Source organism: Eucalyptus grandis, chromosome 2 (assembly GCF_016545825.1).
Source record: "Eucalyptus grandis isolate ANBG69807.140 chromosome 2, ASM1654582v1, whole genome shotgun sequence".
NCBI classification, from domain to species: Eukaryota; Viridiplantae; Streptophyta; class Magnoliopsida; order Myrtales; family Myrtaceae; genus Eucalyptus; species Eucalyptus grandis.
The window spans coordinates 14,874,758-14,898,704 of record NC_052613.1 but is presented as its reverse complement, the minus strand read 5'-3'; the positions used below and the strand labels follow the sequence as shown (position 1 = coordinate 14,898,704).

The window sequence follows — 23,947 nt, the reverse complement described above, 5'->3', positions numbered from 1 at the left end:
GTCCACGTTAATACTTTCAAAATTGGCTAGATGAATTGAACTGATGAGAAAATATTGGGTGATCCGGAAGCGCTATGTCAGTGTGGTCCTCGATCACTCACGCGGCGCCACTTGGCTCTGACCCACCTCTCTAACGCTCTCTCTCTCCTCTGCTCTCCTCTCTCTCCGTTCCGTCTCTCTCCCCGTTCTCCCCTCTCTCCTCTGTCTCTCTCCCCTCCGCCTTCACTGGTTGCTTCCATCGCCCCCACCCTGACGCCAACGTCGACGCGGCCAACACTCCTCCGCCTCCCTCTCGCGACGTCTGCTCTGCTCTCTCTCTCTCTCCCCCTCCGCAAAGTCGTGCCTCTCTTCTAGCGAAACGCGATGCCGATGGCCCTCCACCTCCGCCTCCGCCGGTTGCCTCCATCGCCCTCGACTTCGACGCCGACGCAGCCTCCGCCTCCTCTCCTGAATCCGACTCTGACGCCGATGCCCCTCCGCCTCCCTCTCGCGACCTCTAGTTCCCTCTCTCTCTCTTTCGTCCTCGAAGTCGTGCCTCTCTTCCAGCAAACCTCGACGTCGACGCTCCTTCGCCTACGCCTCCACCTACGCGCCGACGCCACATGCCGACAAAAATGGAGGAGAGAGAAACGACGAGCTCGACGGCGCCGGTGACGGCAACGAAGCAGAAGACGGAGATGAAGAAGTAGAAGCGCGCGCTCGGGGTTCTGTGTTGATATAATAGTTATTTCCTTTTGCACATGTTGCTGATTTGGTTTTTCAGTTATTAGAGTTAGTGGAGTCATGTGTGTTGGTTATCCTAGTTTTTAGGTGTTAGTGGGGCAAGTGCTTTATGGAGAACATGGGTAGTTATGGTGTGTTTTACATTATGTATTTTGTTTTTGTAAAAGACTTGGTTGCTTTGTACGTAAGATGAAGTTTCAGCCTCATCACTCCTCCCTTTAGCAATTTAACAGTGGTATTAGAGCCTGAGAGAAACGTGAGAGTTAAAAAAAAAAAAAAACTTTCGTGAGAAAATTGCAGTAGCAATATTTCCAATGGCCACTGACAATTTTGTTCAACCAGCAATTCCACGCTTTGATGGTCACTATGACAATTGGAGCATGCTGGTGGAGAATTTTTTTACGATCAAAGGAGTATTGGTCGGTTGTCGAATTTGGAATTCAAGAGCCACCAGTAGGCATGGCTTTGATAGATCCCCATAAAGCATAATCGGAAGCTAGAAAGTTGAAGGACCTGAAGGCAAAAAATTATTTTTTTCAGGCTATCGATTGTCCCATCTTGGAGACTATTCTTTGCAAAGAAACTTCCAAGGATATTTGGGATTCTATGAAGAAGAAATATCAAAGCTCTGTTAGAGTGAAGCGTGCATAGCTTCAAGCCTTGAGAAAAGATTTTGAGACATTAGCGATGAAAGATGGAGAATTTGTCACTAGTTATTGTGCCAGAATAATGGAGATCAGCAACAAGATGCAATTCCATGGCGAGAAGATGGACGATGTCACCATTGTTGAGAAGATTTTATGTTCCTTGACACCAAAGTTTAATTATGTTGTCTGCTCAATTGAAAAGTCGAATGACATAGATGCACTCTCTCTTGATGAATTGCAAAGCTCCTTATTGGTCCATAAACAGAAGATGAACATAAGTTCAACAGTAGAGGAGCAAGCTTTGAAGGCTTCTACCAATACTTATTCCAACAATTTCAGAGGAAGGGGTAGAGGTAGAGGTAGAGGAAGGGGAGATCGAGGAAATAGAGAAATTGACAGGAATTTCAAAGCCAATAATGACCAATTTCAAGGCAAAGGCAGATGACGAGATCCTAACAAATCCAAGGTAGAGTGTTTTAGATGTCATAAATTTGGTCATTATGCATTTGAATGTTATATTAGGCTGCCTAATAATAAAGAAAAGGCAGAGAGTTCAAATTTTGTTGAAGAAAAGGAAGCAGAAACGTTGTTGATGGCTATTTAAGATGAAAAGGAGCGCGAGTCAGATAATTGGTATGTGGATACAGGCTACAGTAACCACATGAGTGGAAGTAAGTCTTCTTTTTCTCATATAAATGAAGATTTTCATTCCACTATGAGTTTTGGGGATCATTCTACTGTGAAAGTGATGGGAAAATGTGATATTAAGATAAGAACCAAGAATGGTTTTGTGGAAACGATCTGTAATGTGTTGTATGAAAGTAACCTATTGAGTGTTGGCCAATTACAAGAAAATGGTTATGTAATCACCATTCAGAGGGGTGTCTGTGAAATTTATGATTCTGTTAGAGGTGCTATTGCAGTTGTTCCTATGAATTCGAATATATTGTTTCCATTAAAGATTGAAAATATTCAGTCTTGTTTGATGGCTGAAAAGAAAGATCCCTCATGGCTTTGGCATTTTCGCTATGGTCACTTGAGTTTTGGTAGATTGAAGACCCTCCAACAGAAAAACATGGTGATGGGTCTTCCTCAAATTACTGTTCCTTCCCAAGTCTGCGGAGAATGTGTTGTTAGCAAACAACATCATTCTCAATTTTCAAAAGAAAAGTCATGGAGAGCAAAGGATGTTTTGCAGCTGGTGCATTCGGACATTTGTGGTCCCATAAATCCATCTTCTAATAGAGGTAAAAGATACTTAATTACCTTCATTAATGATTTTTCTAGAAAAACTTAGGTTTATTTTTACAGGAAAAATCAGAAGCTTTCTCCACATTTAAAAGCTTCATAACTTGTGTTGAAAATGAAGCAGGAAAGACCATTAAGACTCTTCGAACAGATCGTGGTAGTGACTATTGCTCAAAAGAATTTGAAATTTTTTGTGCAGAGTATGGCATTCGAAAAGAGCTTACTGCTGCATATACACCAAAGCAGAATGGTGTATCTGAGAGGAAAAATAGAACAATTCTCAACATGGTGAGAAGTTTATTGGCAAGAGGAAGAGTTCCAAAGACTTTCTGGCCAGAAGTAGTAAATTAGAGTATTCATGTTTTGAATAGAAGTCCAACTTTTGCTGTTCAGAATATGACACCTGAAGAGGCTTGGAGTGGGAGAAGACCGACTGTAGATCACTTCAGAATTTTTGGATGCATCGCATATGCCCATGTCTCGGATGTGAAAAGGAAGAAACTTGATGATAAGGCTGAAAAATGTGTCTTTCTTGGTGTAAGTGAAGCATCCAAAGCATATAAATTATTCAATCCACTAACAAAGAAGATTGTGACTAGCAGGGATGTTGTTTTTGATGAAGAGAACACTTGTGATTGGAATAGGCAGCAGCCTACCCAAGTTCTTTATGACAATGATGCTGAACAGGAGCAAATTTCAGCACCTTATATGCTCCAAAATTCATCAAATACAACTTATATAGCTGCTGGAATTTCACCAACAGGTGTTGAAGTCAATGAAGAAGAAGCCCAATCTCTTCGCCACGTTAGAAGAAAGCCTGCTTGGATGGAAGATTATGAGGTAATTGGAATTGGAGATTCAATTACTCACTTTGCCTTATTTTCAGACTATGACCCTACAATTTTTGAGTGCTATCAAAGAAGAAAAATGGTGAAAAGCGATGGATGATGAAATTAATTCCCTTGAAAGAAATGATACTTGGGAGTTATCCGATCTTCCGGATGGACAAAAAATCATTGGTGTAAAGTGGGTCTTTAAAACAAAATTAAAAGAAAATGGTGAAGTTGACAAATACAAAGCACGTTTGGTAGCCAAGGGATACAAGCAGCAATATGGAATCGACTATACAGAGGTTTTTTCTCCAGTTGCGAGATATGACATGATCAGATTGGTGGTTGCATTGGCGGCACAGAATTCTTGGCCTATTTTCCAGCTAGATGTCAAATCGGCATTCTTGCATGGATACTTGGAGGAACATGTATTTGTCGAGCAACCCCTAGTTATGTCAAGATTGGAAATGAGCATAAAGTTTATAGATTGAAGAAAGCTTTTATGGGTTAAAACAAGCCCCTCGGGCTTGGTATAGTTTCATTGAAATTTATTTTCTTAAAGTTGGTTTTTCAAAATGTCCTTATGAGCATACGCTTTTTGTCAAGATTGGAGATAAAGGGAAAATGCTTATTGTCTGCTTGTATGTTGACGATCTTATATTTATTGGAAGTTGTGATGGCATGTTTGAAGAATTCAAGAAATCTATGATGGATAAGTTTGAAATGTCTGATCTTGGTATGATGCATTACTTCCTCGGCATAGAAGTGGTACAATCGGATGATGGGATCTTTATTTCTCAAAAGAAATATGTAGGAGAAATTTTGGACAGGTTTCAGATGAATGATTGTAATCCTGTAAACACTCCAGTTGAGTTTGGCTTAAAGTTATACAAAGATCATAAAGGGAGGAAGGTTGACAGCACACTTTATAAAAAATTTTTTGTCGCAGTTTAATGTATTTAACTGCAACAAGAACATACATAATGTATTATGTGAGTTTAATCAATAGATATATGGAGAATCCTACACAAATGCATTTGTTAGCTGCCAAGAGAATCCTTCGTTACTTACAAGGAACTAGAGACTTTGGGCTATTTTACAAAAATGGTGAAAAGTCCGATTTGTTGGGATTTACTGATAGTGACTATGTAGGAGATCAAGATGATAGGATGAGCACTTCGGGTTATGTTTTTATGTTTGGAACAGGTGCTATTTCGTGGTCATCCAAGAAGCAACCAATTGTCACATTGTCAAGTACAGAAGCTGAATTTGTTGCTACAATAGCTAGTGTTTGTCAAGCTATTTGGCTAAGAAGAATTCTTGAGGAGTTACAATTCAAGCAACCGGGACCTACTAAAATTTTTTGTGACAATAACTTAGCAATAAAACTCTCCAAGAATCCGGTGTTACATGGAAGAAGCAAGCACATTGATGTGAAGTTTTATTTCTTGAGAGATTTTAGCAATGATGGAACAATTGATCTAATCTACTGCAGGAGTGAAGATCAAGTTGCTGATATATTCACCAAGGCCCTCAAGATGGAGTCATTTGTGAAGCTCATAAGGTTACTAGGTGTTTGCACGGTGAAAAAAGTCAAGGCTTTAAACTGAATATTAGCAAACCTCAGTTTAAGGGAGGGATTGTTGATATAATAGTTATTTCCTTTTGCACATGTTGCTGATTTGGTTTTTTAGTTATTAGAGTTAGTGGAGTCATGTGTGTTGGTTATCCTAGTTTTTAGGTGTTAGTGGGGCAAGTGCTTTATGGAGAACATGGGTAATTATTGTGTGTTTTACGTTATGTATTTTGTCTTTTGTAAAAGACTTGGTTGCTTTGTAAATAAGATGAAGTTTCAGCCTCATCTTTCCTCTCTTTAGCAATTTAACATTCTGGACATTATCCAAGAAAACAGACACACGATCCACAACACAAAAATGTCCACTGTCTTCTTTTCCGTCTCTCCACCCTCTCCTACATTCCCTCCTCAATTCCATTTCAAATCCTCAAACACTTGTCTCCCCTCAAGACCACCCTCAAAAGACCTCTCTTTTCTACAACTACTCGTTCCTCGCTCCATGTTGACCCCCTCGAGTCCGACCCGCCATTGCCACCTTCCGTCCGGACCTTCTAGAAGTGGCTTGCTGAGGAGGGCGTGGTGTCTTCGACGTGCCCGGTTTGCCCGGTTTAAGTTCCCGAAGGCCTCGGCCTTGTCACTCGGTGAGACATTGCTCAAGATGAAGTTGTCGTGAAGGTCCCCAGGAGGTTGTGGATCAACCCGGACACCGTTGCTGCTTCAGAGATTGGCTATCGCTGCGCTGATTTGAAGCCCTGGGTGGCTGTCTATCTCTTCTTGATAAGGGAGAAGATGAGGGGCAACTTGCCGTGGCGGTTCTATATTGATATATTGCCGGAGCGAACCGACTCGACATTGTATTGGTGGGTTTCATGTTTGCTTTGCGAATCCTATAACAAATTTAAGACTTATTAATTCTATTGGATAGTCTAAGATTGTGGGGTGGTTAGTTGTGTGCTTCTGTTTTCTGGTTCCAGTGCAGGTCAGAAGAAGAGCTTGCAGAGATAAAAGGTCCGCGTGGTTTCTCCATCGCAGATGTCCCTTGCTCTATGTGCTTTTGTTTAATTGCCTTGTCTCTGGATATCAATGAATGAACCTTTTTTTTTTTTTTTCGTGGTATCATCCAGGAACCTTACTCTTGCGGATGACCTGGGAGATGAAAGAGCATGTAGAGAGTCAATACCATAAAGTAAAAGAAGAAATCATATCACGGCACGTGCAGCTGTTTCCATCTTCTATTACGCTGGATGGGTTTCTTTGGGCATTTATAATGCTGAGATCAAGGGCATTCTCTCACTTTAGGGGCCAACTTGTTATGCTGCCACTTGTGGATTTAGTAAGTCAATCGATCTTTCCTATTGTAAATTAATAATGAACTTGTCTGCATTTCTTTCGGGCTTAATCAGTCTGCCAGAAAATTTATGAATTCCATATTATTTACGTGCATCAGATTAACCACAGCGCTAGCATAACGAGAGAAGATAATGCAGAGGAGATTAATGGACCAGCAGGTCTTTTTTCTTGGGACCTCCTTTTCTGTTTGAAGTCAACAATGCCTGTCAAAGAGGGTGAGCAGGTAAACCTCTTAAGCCTGTTGAACTTATTCAGTAATTGATGATCCACTTGACATATCACTCTCAACACACCGCATATCTTTTTCCCTGTCAGTCACAGAGAAATGAATCTTAACCTAATTGAACTGTAGTAATTAACAAATTGATTACCTGTCGAGAAATCCCCAGAGGTCGAGAAAGTTTCATTTGATTACCCAGAAATGGTATTGGACAAGCCTCATCTGGTAGGGCAGTGATTTGTGACCATTCATTGTGACTAACAGAATCCTGGGACAGGTTGTCATCCAGTATGGATTAAAGAAGAGCAATGCTGACTTGGCTTTTTATTATGGGTTTGTGGAACCAAATACCAATCGCGACTCGTACACACTTACATTCAACATATCTGAGTTGGACCCCTTCCATCGGGAGAAGCTTGATATTGCAGCAGCCAATGATTTGGGTGAGACAGCATACTTCGATATTTTTATGGACCGTCCTCTTCCACCAGCAATTCTTCCATATCTGCGGCTTGTGGCACTTCAAGAAGCAGATGCATTCCTCCTGGAACCTGTCTACAGGAAATCTATCTGGAAAACTCTCGAATTACCGGTTAGTCATGTGAACGAGGAGCTGGTATGCAAGATGGTCATAGATGCCTGTGAATCAGCTCTTTCAGGCTACCGCACCACAGTTGAACAGGTACATGTAACATTCTGATTTCCACTTGGGTAATTTTGTTAGGATGGTTTCTCCTGGGGAATTGGTTCGGTTGGATTTTGCTGAACCATACAGGGTTAAAATGGCCTAGCTGAGAGTTCTTTAGCATGTCGTCTCTATCCTGAAATCAATCATGGTAGTAAACTTTTTTGGTAGCTAAGGGTATGATAATCTAGTGTTTGTTAGTCTCAATGCCAAATGTGGCAAAATGCTTTTTGATTGTCGGAATTAGCCAAGTCATTCAACGGTTCTAGTATTTGCAGAGCATTCACATTTCCCGATCTAAGCCCAGTGAAACTAAAAGTAGGGAAGTCTAAGAAAATGAAGCGCTAAAACCTCTATCAGTACATATCTATGCATCTTTTTGTCTCTGCTGGAAAAGGTTTGGCAACTCTTAGATCAGGTTATTTTGTTTTCTCCGGAAAGCTGTAGAAGCAAATCCCACCTAATTGCTCTTATGCTTTTCCCCGTTCAAATGCAATGACTTGCAGGACGAGAAGCTAATTCAGGAAGGAAACCTTGGTTACAAACTTGAGATAGCCGTGACGGTTAGAGTAGGTGAGAAGCGGGTGTTGCAGCAAATTGAGGGTATTGTCAAGGAGAAGGAAGCTCAATTGGATAAGCTTGAGTATTACCATGAGAGGAGATTGAAGGAGATTGGTCTGGTTGGTGAGGAAGACGAAACTTATTGCCAGCCTAAGAAGGATTCTATACCCACCTTATAGAGCCAGTACGCAAGTTTAATCTTGCCGTTGCCTTGAGGTTGTTTTTAAAAGTAAGGAACAAACTGTAGAAATTTTTTCCTACTTCCGGAGTATGCAAGGGATGGTAAGCAAAATAATCAGTATATTCATCTGTTGTATCAAGTCTTAAACATTACAGACTCGGCTTAGATGGATCGACAATTTGTGTACCGTACTCTGGCAAGCGAGTTCCAATTTGGATGGAGTTCTGAGGGAACAAAAGAAACTACAGGGATTTGTATTAGTTCTGCCAATTTTCATTGAGTAGGCAAAGAACCAAACTTCTGCAGTTCTGTTTGTATCATGGTTCATGGCACTGCTTTGCCTGAAGAAACGATCACTGGTTTGGTACGTAAATCGACCAAGTTTCTTTGAAGAGCACGTTAAGTTGCATCACACTGTGTCCCTACAAATTTGTGATCGCAGGGTGCGCTCTCTTACTTCCATGTAACGGTCAAAAAGTGAAGCTCAAAGAAATGCTGCTTCGCCGAATGTTGCGACCCCCGTATAAATTTAGGTTTGGCTACAGTTGACTTTATTTACTATCTTACTCAAAACCTCACTAATGACATTAGGAAATAAAATTGAAATGAACTTGCAGATGTCTCTCGATTCATCATCTCAATGGATCCTTAACCAACCAAAATTATAGACATGGACCAAATAAGCTTTCATTCTGTGTTATCACAAAAAGCGCAATATTTACACTCTCACTTTCAGGGACTTCTCAACAAATTACAATTGTTAACTATGGACAAGAAAAAATGATGAATTTATCTTTGTAGTTGCCCCAGAAGGAAGACAATAATTCTTTGCTGGCTGCTGCTTGTTAGGCTCTCGGGCATTTGCTTATCATGGTCAAACAAAAAACCATTCACGATGATGAAAGCAGAGCAGCTCGCGCAACAAACTCAGAGAGTGTCTTCATATCTAATTGTAAGGAAAACTAATGCAGCTATGCCGTGCACTGCAACTTTTGTAGAGATCAACTTGAATCCCAAGCCCGTGAACATATTGTACGGAACATGTTCAGATGACAATAGTTGATCATTGCCGGCAATCAACTAGAGACTTCACTGAAGTTCCTCTTGCCCGGGCCTAGCAAATCATCACAGTCGCGTTGCTCGCAAAGGCACTCCAGAGTATTTGCATAGAAGTAATCCTCCTCCTTGGGCTTATCGACAATAACTCTACGATGACTTGGCTATCCCATCTTCTTCTCATGCGCCAGACGTACAGCAACTTCAAAATCATTGTGAAGGTGTACCATTCTGATACAAATCCAGTAACACCACAAGCTTTTTATGATCTAAGAGAACGGTTCTCTTAAATCCAAGATATCTGCAGAAAAATGTCACAGTTTGCACACAGCCTTTTGAAAGAAAATTGGATAGGCCTAATTTGTTTGTCTTGTTCTTCCAAGGGAAATAATGGAAGAACATCAATCAAGTCGACAGCTTACCTGCAGTGACCTTCCACAAGTTTTGCCATATTTCCATCATATGTGGGGATGAAAGTATTGCTGGCTATTGATACCATAAAATCTAGAGCTGCCATTTGTGACGAGTGATTATGGAACTGCTGCAACTCCTTTGGATCCAGCAGCATCTCCTTTTTAACCTGACATAAAAGTAAAATCTATGAAAAAAGATAGAAGAACTAAGTGTCAGATTACATGGAGATGGACTCATCCCAGTGCCAATTGCAAAGCATCAATGGATGTTCTAATACACGCTCCAAGCATTAGCAGCCGCTAGAGCATCCTTTTATATACACTGTCTACCGTTCTTGGATCATTTTTACATACGCCCTCAAGGTGAAGATGGAACTTTTTAACGTTCTCCTTACGATTTTCACCTTCAGAGAGTTCAACACCGCTAGCATCAGAAGATGTTGGTCACTAGATTAGAAATATAACAGCACGTTAATATGTTAACTCACAATCTGTGGATATGCAGCCCTCAATGTGGCTAATCTCCGTTCGCTGCCATAGATTTCTCCAGATGCGATGTTAATCTGCATGTCTTTGTCAAAACCTAGTGCCTGTAAAACTAATGATGTCTCTTCCGGAGTCGGAGGACACAGACCTTGTGATCTCCTTTCCTCAGATACAATCTCTTTCTCCCTCCACTAGGGGAATGCATACCTGAATGAAAAGCACAATTCATGTGGCCACACATTTTACATATGAGAAACGAGAAAAACAGATAAATTGATGAAATAAAAGGATGAAATACATCTAATGCCACATTCCTCGTATTCAATCAAGTTTACTTTTGCCCAGGTGCGACACCTAGAGCTTCAGAGCTAAAGCCACAGGATTTGACTAAAATGTAGCATAGGCCACGGAATATATTAGAGTTCCATCTCAGGGTAAAGTCACATGAACTTAATGACTTAAAAAACATATCCCTTCCTATAGTGAAATATCATATAAGTAAGTACAGAGAAATGTACAAAAACTTCATCGACTTTCCCTTAAATACAATGTGCATCTCTAGTTAAACTACATTTTACACCTTCGTTCAAGTACATATAATTTGCACCTTGAGGTTTCAAAAGGCTCGTGATTTTTCCTTGAGGTATAAGTAGCACAACATCAGCTGATTAAGTTAAATGAAAATTATTCCAATGGCAAACAATAAAGCAAGCACATGTCAAGACAAACCTCATTCGCTTGAGCTCTTCAGCTTCTTCTGCTGTACAACCTTGGGTGCATCCAGAGAAAGCCAACATATCCATCTCATATCTCAGATGCAAAGCCATGAAAGGCCCCTTATCTCGAAGGAGGTGGACTAATTTGTTCCCCAGAGCCTCGATCTGAGGAGTAAATTTTAAAGCCTGAAAGTTGACTCAACATCTGAGCCTCTGAAGATCTAGTGAAATTCCATTGTTTTCCAAACGAGCATCTGTCTTATTGAAATGTACCACCTTATGCTTGTTAAATAGTGGCAAAATCTGCATGACATAGGCAAAGATATTACCCAGGGAACATATATGTAAACGGCATAAAACTACATTAAAGCACTACAACTGCCAAGTTCTCTGTATGCAGAACGACATGCCATGCAGGGCAAATATCTCAGATTTAAATTGTGATCAATGGCTAAATCACAACCAGACAAAAAGGCCAGATACATGGCCAAGTGAATCTCCATCAGCATAAAGCTAAGTGGAAAAAAGTCCAATATAATCATGCTATCATTACACTACAATCTAAAGCAACCAAATTTAAAGAAGAAGGAGAAAAGGATGCAGGCCATCAGGAAACAGAGATGCAAATGCACAACCAATTGAAGGCCATGCCCTGCCCAGATGAAGACTTACACAAATGGCCAACTGATTCCCGCACTTAGGTAGCACCTTGCCCTACCTGAGGCCTTTTATAATGGGTCAAAAGACAATGCATATGCACAAGCACAGGCAAAGGGGATAGAATTGAGACATGTACAGAAAAACATGGTTGGATTTGACTGAAAGTGGATCCAAGTTTCAACTATGACAGCATATACCAATTACCAGAATTTTAATTTCTGGAATCGAAAACAACTTTTTGCACAAGCCACAGCCTCCGCTTTGATAACGCCAGATAAATCTAGTTCAGTTCTAGCAGATAACCAGCAAAGCTCACAATCAACCTAGCCTTCAAAATGCATCGGCAATTATACTTCGGTAGTTACCTTTTGACAGCGAGAGGTCCGAGAACGAGCAACAGCAAAGGAGAACCGTGATACATGGAACCTATGGAAGGGATCAAAGCATCAAACAATGACACACTAGTAAGCAAACAAGTAGCTCCCGGACCACCCAATATTTTCTCCTAAACTGATTCCAATGTGAAAATATTTAGGACTGATTTGATACTAATGCAATTGGTTTAAGCATTTTTTTGGTACTTTTTCCCTTTGATAGGTAAGAGTCTTGAGCTTCCCAAACTTCATAGTTTTCTCTCCATTAACTCATTATCGCTTTGCTTCATCATAACATTTGTTGTTCTTTACACTGATAGATTCCAATATGGCCATTAGAGATGTTGTTTCGGGTTCCTTCTTGTAGGTCGTTTTTGATAGGTTTAGTTCTCTGGCATTGAATTATGTGCATCGAGAAGGAATCAGCACCACCCTCCTTGATGAGTGGAAGGGGATGCTGGTCACAATCAAAATAATGCTAGATAATGGAGAGGAAAAGCAACTGAGCGGTAATTGTCAGGTGAAGCTGTGGCTAAACAACTTTAGGGATTTGGCCAATGACATGTAAGACTTGCTCGATGAGTTCGAGATGGAACCCGCTCAGGCCAAGTTAGAGGCAGAATCCAGCACAAGGAAGTTCTTTTTCTTAAAAGTCTCACGTCTGCCATGAAGTACTTTCATTTAAAATGCAAGAACGTCGTCATACAATACCATTCGCAATCCAATTATCTTAGGTAGGCAAGTCTTGTCATTATATCCCCACCAAGCTGCCAGAGCTCCTGTCACAGTTAATCTTCACAAAACCTAGCTTAGGTTACTCTACAGACCCTGCCTTTCGTCCACCAATCATGACTTAGCTCTCTTACATTTTTAAAAGGCAGCAAAGTCTAAAAGAGCTATTTCTAATCTGTGTAGTGACAGTTCTAGTATGGAGTGATTTATGTTTAATGGTTATTGCATTTCGAGTGTTCCAGATATACCAACAGGTGTAGGCAATCATTCTCAAGCGTTATCAACCTGTACCAAGTCATTCGATCTCCTAACATCACAATTTGTAGAATACCAGCCCGTACGAATAATTGTCCATCGCCAGTGTCTCCCATACTTGTTAATTAACATAATCATAGGAATTTTCTAGTCATCAAAAAATAAAAATCATCAACAGGGTATCCCGGTTCATTTTTTGTTGCAACCAATTAGGTGTGTGTATCCCGGTTCGATCACTCTTGCAATTCTTCATTATGCATGAAGGATCATTTTATTTAGGACTAATTGCTCATCTTGTTTCAGACTTTTGGATGAGAAATATGAGGACGGTGGAAAGACTATTAATGGTGGAGGATGTAAGACTATTACAAGAAATATGAGGGACATGGAAAGATTATCAAGTGGTCTTCGCAGAAATCTCTTCTCTCAAACAGCTATCTTTTATAGTTACCGGTACTTGCCAGAGGATGGCTTTGCTTCCTCTTTCAAGTATTTGGTATAATGCAATGTAAAAATTCTAAAAGATCAATGCTCAAAACTCAACGGCGAGAAATCCCACTCATTGTAATTGATTGAGTTCGGATTCAATAAGAAGATTTCTCTCCAATGTCTAATTTTTATTCTTCAGGTAATGGTTCGGACTTCTTTCTTTCTTCCACACTTGTCGTTATGCTACTACTGCTGCTCACAAATCCATTTCTATTACGAATCCTCAACTCGATGCCAGGAAGTTCATGTTTGTCCATGGACAAGCTTCACATAATTTGCCATAAACCAGCTAGACTTTTGGGTTGCTCTGTTTTGTTTGATAAGGAAACACACAATGAAACGGTTATAATGCTAATGTGGTCCGGCAAGTCCACCATTGTTTCATACGAGTGACTATTCCTCAAAACAAATAATACTTGCATGTACTCGCTCATAGTGCTGGAATTGTGATGCGTGGACGTACCTGTCTGGATGATGATATATCTTGAACTTTGTTACCCAACTATTGCTTATCTATCCACTGATGGTAATGCACTATGCTTTGCATGAGAATCATGAAGAATTGTTGCTCTTATATTGATATTTTTTCTGAAATTTCAGTGTTTGTCGTGTTTTCTCTTCCAAAGATCTTTTTTTTTAGTGCCCTAGCCCATTAACTTGAATTCTCTCAACTGTGCTTGTTTTGTAGAATATCCCATTGTCAATGATCTTTTCTGAAATTTCAGCGCTTGTTATGTTTTCTCTTTCAAAGATCTTTTTTTTTTTTTTAATGTCCTAGCCTCGTGACTTAAATTCTCTCAACTGTGCTTGTTTTGCAGAATATCCACTGTCATCTTTATTTGGCAAAATCTCTAAGGAGGATCAAATGCAAATGCTGTTGAGGTAGGCAAATGATGTGCTTATGTTTATCTTCTGCAACTTGACAAAAGAAGACAAAAGGCTATTTATTTTGGTAGGTGTACCGATATGCTCAAAACTATTTCTTGTTTTTTTTTTTTTTTTTTTGGTGACACACTTCAAAAGATTCATCTATATCATGATGTCAATCATCGAGGTCTATATTCAAAGTCAAACAGAGAATCTTTCTTTTTTTCTTTTTTTTTCTTTTTTTGGTACGAGGAGAATCTTTCTTACTTCCAACAACAGCAGCTAACTGTAAAGATGCACACAATAGGATTTAAAACAAGTGTTTTCAAGTTGGTGAATGTGACAACTAAATTTGAATGAACCCTGCAGACTATAATTTATTTAAACTTGACTTCCTAGTCAAAGTTCATAGTTTATCTTCTTCTTCTATTTAAATTGCCACACCATCTCAAAGCGCATTTTCTTTTTATCTGTTATCAAGGAAAGACAGAAATGAGCAATCAGGTAGACTATGCTCTGTCGGTCTGTTAAGTGATCATGAAAGCCTCACTTTTGCCACAATGAATTTCGATTTAAGATTGTGAGAAGGCCGTTCATCCAGTGCCACTTGAAACCATTTATCTAGGGTAGGCAAGTCCTATCACTATAACCTCGCCAAGCTGCTAGAGCTCCTGTCATGGACAAGGCAAGATGCAGGCACTATCATCGCTAGTGGGTTATCCTAGTGACCTCGGATGGGGGAATATCAGCTTGTACCAGGAGGAGTGAGAAGTGAAAAAGAATTAATTTGCGTCCTGCAAAGGCCTTGTCCTTTTCATTTGCTCTCTTTCGCTTTTGCTTCACTATCTAGTCATAACATGCAGTCCAGTCAAGTCACGGTCTTCTTGAGTTTTATGGTTTATTTACATGAACAAAGCACTTGTGGATAGAAAGCATCATTGAAAGTCTTCTCCTTTATTGAAAGGTCTTCTTGAGTTTTATGGTTTATAGTTTTCTCTCTCTGTTAATTCATTATCACTTGGCTTCACCATGACCTATGCTCACCTCTCGACTCAATAGTGTTCTCCTCCTGCTCATTCGAAGCTAGAGCTCGTGCTCAATAGTGTTCTCCTACTCGTTCGAACCTAGAGATTGTGCTTGTTGGATTGTTGTAATTGATATAATCACATTCACTGGTCTGCTCCAGGGAGTCTACTCGGAACAGGTAAGTAATATCTATCTTTTTGCTCTCTTTTTCATCCCCAGACTGATGCATCTAGAACTTCCCAACCTAAAGCATATGGTGGTTTGATTTCCCCCCCCCAAAAATAAAAAAAAAAAAAAAAAAAAACGTCTTTGATGTCTCCACATGGTCATCCTCATTGAAGGAGGAATTGGTAATCTTCTTATATCTTATGTAAAAGCCTATATTGATCGCATACTCACCAATAAAAGCAAAAAAAAAAAAAAAAAAGCATTGAAATTTCAAGGATACTAACAACATATGGATGCGAAAAATGTCAACAAAACACTAAAATGCACTGAAGTTTTTGACAAACATAGGCGTGTGCTCTAAGTCGGTCGTATATAGAAAATTCAAATTTTATCCTCTGTTTTGGATGCCCACAAGAAAAGTATCGATATGAAGAAAAAGAAGGACAATTGATGAACAATTGACGAAACAAGCACCTGTGGACAAAAGCTATTTTATTTTGATTTGTCTAACCTTTGGTGTGCATTTCTCAAAAGTCTTGGTCTTTTTTATGTTCTTTTTGGTAAATGAACGTGTTGATCTTCCTCGACTTCATAGTTTTCTCTTTCCATTGACTCATTTTTACCTCACTCCAACATAACACCTTTGTTGTTCTCTACAGTGACTAATTCAACCATGACAATTGGAGGGATTGTTTTGGGTTCCTTTATGGGTTCCTTCTTTTCAGTCCTATTCCACAAGTTGACTTCTCTCACATTAGTCTATGCACAACATGAAGGAATTAACACTTCTCTCCTCAAGGAGTGGAATGAGATGCTGGGCACAATCAATGCAGTGCTGACTGATGCAGAAGACAAGCAACTCAGCGGTAACCCTCTAGTGAAGCTGTGGCTAGATGATGTTAGGGACTTGGCCTATGATATGGAAGACTTGATTGATGAATTAGTGATCAAAGTCACTCAAGTTAAGTTGGAGGCAAAATCCAACACAAGCAAAGGTCTGGAAAAATGGAAGTTCTCTTTCTTTGGTCGAGATAAATCCTCCGGATCGAATCCAAACCTAGGCTTGTTCATGTTTGAAACCAAGGTACAGGAGATTAGTGGCAGGTTGAAAGTGATTGTCACTAGGAAGGCTCTTCTAAGCTTAAGAGAGAATGTTGTGGACAGATCCAACTACACAAACAAAAGGGATCTAACCACTTCTTTGCCAGAGCCTCGGTTTTATGGTAGACAGAAGGAAGAAGCACAAATACTCAAACTATTGATTAGTGAAGTTGAAAATTCCGATGCCGTGTTGAGCATGATCCCAATAGTTGGGATGGGTGGCGTTGGAAAAACGGCCTTGGCTCAACGGTTGTATAATGATGTCAAAGTATATAGCTGTTTCGAGAAGAGAGCGTGGGTTTGTGTGTCAGATGTTTTTGATGTTCTTCACATAACAAAAGCTATTTTGCGGTCAATCATTGGGTTGTCATGCCAGGGTGAAGATCTTAATGGGCTTCAAGTTAAGTTGAAGGGCAATCTATCTGGGAAGAAGTTTCTTGTGGTTTTAGATGATATATGGAATGAGAAATATGAAAAATGGACTGCCCTCTTAAAGCCATTTGAAGCGGGAGCTAAGGGGAGTAAGATCATCATCACGACTCGCAACCTTGCTGTTGCTTCCATAACTAGAGCATCACCTTATCATTTGAAGGAATTGTCCCTTGACAATTGTACAAGCTTATTAGCCTTTCATGCTCTTGGAGCAACAAATTTTGAGAGCCATCCGGAATTTAAAACAATAGGTAAGAAAATAGCTGAAAGATGTAAAGGTTTACCTTTGGCGGCGAAGATGCTAGGCGGTGCCCTACGTAATAAAAGGAATCCTAGTGAATGGGAAGATACCTTAAATAACAGAATATGGGATCTTCCGATGGTAGAGAATGATGAAGTTCTCCCTGTCTTGAACTTGAGTTATGTCCATCTTCCTTGCCATTTGAAGAGATGTTTTGCTTATTGTGCAGTATTTCCCAAGGATTACGAAATTGAGAGAGATGAGCTGGTACTCTTATGGATAGCCGAGGGCTTTTTAGATACACAAAAAGTAAAGGGGGATAATTTCAAATTAGGACGAAATTACTTTGATGAGTTAGTATCCAGATCATTTCTTCAACAATCAAGTGTCGACGCATCTAAGTTTTCAATGCATGATCTTTTGAATGATCTAGCAAAGTCAATTGCAGGAAGTGCATACCTTTGCTCTGGGGAGTCTCACTTGGCAACTAATGAAGAAGACACATCTCTCGGGAAAATTCGTTATGCATCATTCATCTCATCGCATTTTGTTACATCAAAATGCTTAAGAGAATATCACCGAATGAAGGTACTAAGAACTTTAATGCTACTGCATAATGGATTTAGAGGGGACACTTTCTCTATTTCCAACAAGGTGCTACATGACTTGTTAACGGAATTGAAGTACTTGAGGGTGCTCTCAATATGTCATTGTGACATCATAGAGGTACCAAATTGCATTGGTGATCTAAAACATCTTAGATATCTCAATTTCTCGTACACTGATATCAAAAGGCTACCTGAATCAATTGTCAACTTGTGCAAATTACAAGTTTTGATCCTAAGAGGTTGTCAAAAACTTTCAAAGTTGCCTCGAGGCATTACAAAATTGGTTAGTTTACAGATTCTTGATGTTAGAGATACAAGGAGTCTTAAAGAGATGCCGTTGGGTATTGGTAATTTAAAAAATCTTATTATCTTGTCTAAGTTTGTGGTACGACCAGAGAAAGGGTCACAGTTAGAGGAGTTAAAGAATTTGCCACATCTTCAAGGAGAATTATTCATATCAGAATTGCAAAAGGTGGAAAAAGTTAGAGATGCAATTGATGCTAATTTGAATCAAAAGCAAGGCCTTACCAACTTATCCTTGCATTGGGATGAAAATTTGGAAAATCTCCAGAATCATGAGCGGGAAGCACAAGTGCTTGACTACCTATGACCTCACATTGATCTTGAAAATCTTAATATTTTAAACTATGGTGGTGCAAAATTCCCGTCATGGTTAGGTGGTCCATCCTATTCTAAGATAGTGTCTTTATGCTTGTGGGGCTGTCCTAATGTTATATCACTTCCTCCGCTTGGACAACTACCTTCATTGAAAGAATTATCTCTTGAAGGTCTACACACAGTAAGAATGATAGGTTCTGAATTTTATGGTGATAGAAGGCCTTTCTCATCCTTAACAACTTTGAAGTTGAAAGAGATGTTGTCATGGAAGAATTGGTCTCCTTATGTTGGGGGCCCAAAAGAAGAAGTCGCATTCTCTTGTCTTCAACATCTTGTTGTCCGGTGCTGTCCTTCATTGATTAGGACATTACCTCATCAACTTGATTGTCTCATAAAACTAGAAATCCATTCATGTCCGCTTTTGAATAATTCAACGAATGAGGTTTGTTTTCCGTCTCTCCGTGAGTTATACCTTGAGGATTGTAACAAGGAAATCTTAAAGAGCTTGGTCAACCTAACTTCTTTGACCATTCTCAAAATTGAAAATCTTGCCGAGCTTGTTTGCTTTGATCATGTGTTTATGAGGTGCTTGGTCAAGCTAAAGGATCTTCATATAGAACGGTGTGACAAGCTTATATACTTGTGGCAAGATGAAAATATAATGCTAAATCTTACTTGCCTTCAAGAATTAGCCATTGAAAGCTGCCCTCGATTCACATCTTTTGTGGCAGGAGAAGGAGAAATAGAGTTGTCGTGCAACTTTGAAAGGATGGAATTGAGTAATTGCATAAGTTTAGAAAAGCTTCCAAGCAAGATGCACACATTCAAACATTTGATCATTAGGAGGTGTCCAAAAATCTTGGGACCAACCATTCCTTTAGATGACCCTAACAACAATAACCCGATATCTCAACTTGAGTATCTGCGGATTGTAAATTGTGATTCTCTAATATTGTCTTTGTTTGCCAACGATAGACTTACTGCTTTGAAGAAACTTTGTATTTGTGAGTGCAAGGGAGTGGAGTCGGTGGAAACGATCATCATAGAATCACTCAAAGAAATGATAATTGATGGCTGTCCAAATCTAGGAAGCCTACCACAGTGCCTTCACACGCTCTCCCATCTTGCTCATTTGGATATAAGTAATTGTTCAGCACTGGAGATAGATGAATTCCCTTCCCTTCCCATCACCCTGTCGTGTCTTATAATTAGTAATTGTCCGAAGATAAAGTCTCTACCAAATCAGTGGCATCATCTTACATCCCTCGAGACGCTATTCATCGAGGATTGCCAAAATATCAAATGCTTCCCCAAAGGAGGTTTGCCTCCCAATTTGCATCGCCTTTTAATAAGAGGGTGCGAGAATCTGAAGCAGCCAGTGAGAGAATGGGGCTTACACCTACTCACATCCCTTCGATGTATGTTAATTGACTTTTGCATGGGAGGGGAGGGAGAGAAGATATGGTTTCCTTCGGAGGACAGGGATGCGTGGAGTCTTATCTTTCCTTCCTCTCTAATGTATCTTCGCATTTGCAATATGTGGAATGTTGAAAGACTATCAAATGGTCTTCTCAACCATCTCTCCTCTCTCAAACATTTATGGATTGACTCTTGTCCGAAGCTGAGGTACTTGCCAGAGGATGGCTTCCCTCCCTCCCTCCAAGAATTGTACATAGAGAAATGTGAGATTCTGAAAGATAGATGCTCAAAACTCACTGGTGACTATTGGCCCCTAATTCAAGAAATCCCTCTCATTGAGATAGATTGGGTGCGGATCCAATGAATTGATTCTTTCATGCACAGCCAGTTTTCTCGGATTAAAGGTAAGTTTTTGGTTTTGAAGGCATCAATTTTGATTCTGCCTCCTCTATTCGATGCGTAATACAAATTGATATTTGTCATGGAGATATTTCCCATGAATTTCCAAAAACAACCCACTAAGGTCAACGAATGACAATTCGTTGGGGTTCTTTTTGTCCAGCAAACAAACTCAGTACTCATCCATTACTTCCAATTTTGACTACATGTCCTCTTCCTAGTATGCAAAGCTACCCAATGGGCATAAACATTTGCTTTTCACGAAATACGACTAAAATTCAGAGCTGAAAATTGATCTTTAGCTGCTTGAATCCCAGCAGGAGCTTCCTTTAGTCTTTAGTTGTATTGATTGCGAAAGTTGATAATATCCTTGGATACCACAGCTGCATCTATCTCCACTACAACCTTGGGCCAACTTCTCTTTTGCCACTACAACGCTCTTTCCAAAAGAAAGTAATTCAGCCTTCTCTGCAAATTTAACTTGCACCACCACACCCCTGCGAGTAACCATGTCCCCTGCCTAATTTGTGGACACAATGCCTGTTGTTAATTTGTTCGTGAAACATAGAAAAAAGTGCTTTAGTAAATAGTTTGTTTCTTAAAGACAGTGTATTCATGCCTTAAAGTCCAATTCCATCTTCCCAACAATCCCAACAACAACATGTTTCGTTTCTTTAATGTCAGACCCATCGCAGTTGATATTCACAGAGCCTAGCTTAGGTTTTACTACACGCCCTGCCTTTCAGCCACCCAATGATGACATAGCTCTCTTATATTCTTGCAGGCAACACACTGCAAAAGAGTTTTTCTTATCTGTATTACTGATGGTCTCAGGATCTGGTGATTTGTGGTTAAAAGTTGCTGCATTTGGAGCTTTCCAGTTACACCAGGTGACAGCAATCATTCTTAAGAGTTATCAGCCTGCACTAATCATTTGATCTCATGACCTCATATTCGTAGAATATCAAGCTTGAACCGATAATTCACCATCACTGGTGACTAGTGGTCTCCCATACGTGTGTGCTAACATAATCATAAGAATTATTCAGCGAAAACAAAATCATCCAAAGGGTCACTAATTGCTGAGAAAAGGAAAGCGAAGGGTCCTGGTTCTTGTCTTATCTGTTCATTTTTTTGTTGCTGTCGGGTGGGTATGCATATAATTCTTTTTTGTTTGATTACTCTCATAGTTGTTCATTATGCATGGAAGTAATTTTTATTCAGGACTAATTAATCATCCTCTTCCAGGATTTTGGATAAGAAATATGAAAAATGTGGAAGAACCATTAATAGCGGAGGACATAAGATGCGTGGGCCTCCTATTTCCTTCCTCTCTAACCTCTTCATGGATGAAAAATATGAGGAACGTGAAAAGACTATCAAGTGGGCTTCGCAGGCATCTCTCCTCTCTCAAACAGTCATATATTTTACAGTTGCCGGATGTTGAGGTACTTGACAGAGGACAGCTTCCATCCCTCCCTCCATGTATTCCGCATAATTCAATGAGAGATTCTAAAAGATCGGTGCTCAAAACTCTGCGGTGACTGTTGGCACCTCATCCAAGAAATCCCACTCATCGTAATTGATCGAGTTCGGATTCAATAAGAAGATATCTCTCCAATGTCTAATCTTTGTTGTCAAAACAAATAATACGTACATGGACTTGCTCTCAGTGTAGGAATTATGATGCATGGATGTGCCTGTCTTTATTGATGATATATCTTGAACTTTGTTTCATGCCCAAAAATTGCTTATCTTTGCTGAGAATCATGAAGAATTGTTGCTCTTGTATTGATATTTTTCTGCAATATCAGCGTTTGTTGTATTTTCTCTTCCAAATATCTTTTTCTTAGGCCCTAGCTCATTGACCTGATGTCTCTCAACTGTGCTTACTTTGCAGAATATCCCACTGTCTTCTGCATTTGGCAAAACCTCTCCCGGTGATCAAATGCAAACATTGTTGAGGTAGGCAACTGATGTGCTCACGTTCATCTTTTGCAACTTGACAAAAGAAAAACAAAAAGCTACTAATTTTGGTAGTTGTACTAATATGCTCTATACTTTTTTTTTTGGTGACATGCTCCAAAAGATTTATCTGTATCACGATGTCAATTATTGAGGTCTACATTCAAAGTCAAACGAAGCAGCTTTCGTACCTCCAACAACAGCAGCGACTGAAGAGATGCAAAAATTGGGGTTTTCGAGTTGGCAGATTACAATCCATTTCAATCTGACTTCCTTGTCGAAGTTAACAGTTCATCTTTATTCTATTTAACTTCCCACGCCATCTCAGAGAACATTTTCTTTTTCTTTGTCGCAAAGGAAAGACCGAGAGGAGCAATCAAGGAGACTATGCTCTGTTACCATTTTGAGTAATTGTAAAAGTTTCACGTCTGCCTTGAAATATTTCAGATCGCGAGAAGGTCATCGTCCAATACCACTCGCAACCTAGTTATCTCGGGTAGCCAAGTCTCTTCATCCAATACCAAGCTGCCAGAGCTCCCATCACGGGCAAGGCAAGATATAGGCACTACCATGACTAATGGATTATCATCGTGACCTCGCGTTTGTGGAATATCAGTTCGTACCATCAGGCCACTGTCGCTGGTGTTCAGTGGTCCCCTATAGTTCTGCGTTAACAAAATCATGAAGTCTATTTAGGATTAGCAAAATCATCAAAACAGTTTCATTTTTACATGCAATAATTGACTTGAACATGCATGTTTCGAGAATACCTAAATGCCTCTTACCAATAAACCGCTCTAAGAAAAACATCCGAAGGAAATGTTGCCTATGAAGGTGACTATAAAGAGCGGTGCTGATGGCAACGACTGGGCAGTGGCCGTGGGACGGTGGTGCGCTCTCCCGCCCCATTCTCGCTTCTTCTTCTTCTTTTCCTTTTTCAAGTTCTTGCTGTTTTTTCTTTTTATTTTTCTCTTTGCTTTTTTTTTTTTTAATTTTTCTCTTTGCTTTTTTTTTTTTTTTTATTGAACTTAAATTTGGAAAGATACATGAAATCTAGACATTATTCTTTAGACAAGTACAAGAGAGATTATTGAATGAAAAATCACGGTACGATTAAGCAAGAAAAGAGTAGGACAAAAATAATAGTAATAGTAAATTTTTAAGCGTAGCATGTAATGCATGGGGAAATTCTACTAGTAATGACAAAACAAAGGCATTCACATAAGGATGAAAGAGGAAGGATGTGAGAAGTGATGTAACAATGCCAATTTGCATCCTGCAAACTCTATCTTTTTCATTTGCTCTCTTTCGCTTCTGCTTCACTTTATAGACAAACAAATACATGATGTCCAGTAAAGTCTTGGCCTTCTTGAGTTTATGGTTTATCTGCATGAACAAAGTACTTGTGGAAAGAAAGCATCCTTGAAAGTCTTGGTCTCTGTTTAAACTCTTTGGTAGGTGAAAGTCTTGGTCTTCCGGGACTTTAAAGTTGTCTATCTCCATTAACTCATTATCACTTTGCTTCAACATAACCCTTGATTGACTCTACGGTTATTGATTCACCCTTAGAGGGCAGGCATATCTTCATAAAAAAATTATTTTACGAATGTTTTGTTGGTTTTTTTTTTTTTTTTTTTTTTTTTTTGAGTATAGTCTTTCACGTGGTATCCATAGCGCTAAAAATTTGCAACAAAATGGGCAGCAATGATCTACTGAAGGGTGCTGAAGCAATTGTTGATGATCGTGAAGCGCTTGATAGGAGAATTGTGGTCCTTTGAAAAGAAAAAGTTAACCAAAGCATTTGCTTGATGATTAGTTGGTGATATATGAATTGTTTACTATTTCCAGAGTAAAATTAAGCAAATTGCTTCATGGATTCATTGGTGTACCCGACTATTTTC

General features: G+C 39.6%; 3 protein-coding genes across 5 annotated transcripts; 2 read left to right on the top strand and 1 right to left on the bottom strand.

Annotated features, from left to right (window-relative positions):
• The first annotated feature begins 5,341 nt into the window (after nt 1–5,341).
• On the top strand, nt 5,342–8,394 carry LOC104434604 (ribulose-1,5 bisphosphate carboxylase/oxygenase large subunit N-methyltransferase, chloroplastic). Its single transcript, XM_018862472.2, has 6 exons — nt 5,342–5,884; nt 6,004–6,032; nt 6,149–6,357; nt 6,472–6,597; nt 6,872–7,276; nt 7,786–8,394. The coding sequence occupies exons 1-6, from the start codon at nt 5,814–5,816 to the stop codon at nt 8,017–8,019; spliced, it is 1,074 nt and encodes a 357-aa protein (XP_018718017.2). The 5' UTR covers nt 5,342–5,813; the 3' UTR covers nt 8,020–8,394.
• A 302-nt stretch (nt 8,395–8,696) lies between these two features.
• Nucleotides 8,697–11,544, bottom strand: LOC104434539 (rhamnogalacturonan I rhamnosyltransferase 1). The gene is given in 5 exon segments (XM_018867869.2): nt 8,697–9,293; nt 9,295–9,378; nt 9,500–9,657; nt 9,979–10,183; nt 10,706–11,544. Coding segments are annotated over 5 exon segments (939 nt in total). The 5' UTR covers nt 11,002–11,544; the 3' UTR covers nt 8,697–9,097.
• Nucleotides 11,545–15,133: 3,589 nt separating this feature from the next.
• On the top strand, nt 15,134–22,475 carry LOC104424145 (putative disease resistance RPP13-like protein 1). Of its 3 annotated transcripts, none has more exons than XM_039306342.1 (6): nt 15,134–15,273; nt 15,923–20,086; nt 20,916–20,971; nt 21,330–21,529; nt 21,982–22,046; nt 22,171–22,475. In XM_039306342.1, the coding sequence occupies exon 2, from the start codon at nt 15,937–15,939 to the stop codon at nt 18,253–18,255; it is 2,319 nt and encodes a 772-aa protein (XP_039162276.1). In that variant the 5' UTR covers nt 15,134–15,273; nt 15,923–15,936; the 3' UTR covers nt 18,256–20,086; nt 20,916–20,971; nt 21,330–21,529; nt 21,982–22,046; nt 22,171–22,475. The 3 variants fall into 3 exon arrangements, with proteins under 3 accessions (XP_039162276.1, XP_039162275.1, XP_039162277.1); XM_039306341.1 differs by having other exon boundaries at nt 20,866–20,971; XM_039306343.1 differs by lacking the exon at nt 20,916–20,971.
• The last annotated feature ends 1,472 nt before the right edge of the window (nt 22,476–23,947 follow it).

What these genes read in the sequence shown, in the direction of transcription:
- LOC104434604 (XM_018862472.2), top strand. Translation starts at nt 5,814, where the DNA reads ATGAGGGGCAACTTGCCGTGGCGGTTCTATATTGATATATTGCCGGAG. An exon ending in ACCGACTCGACATTGTATTG is followed by an intron (nt 5,885 to 6,003) that starts GTGGGTTTCATG and finishes GTTCCAGTGCAG; the next exon opens with GTCAGAAGAAGAGCTTGCAG. An exon ending in ACCGCACCACAGTTGAACAG is followed by an intron (nt 7,277 to 7,785) that starts GTACATGTAACA and finishes AATGACTTGCAG; the next exon opens with GACGAGAAGCTAATTCAGGA.
- LOC104424145 (XM_039306343.1), top strand. Translation starts at nt 15,937, where the DNA reads ATGACAATTGGAGGGATTGTTTTGGGTTCCTTTATGGGTTCCTTCTTT.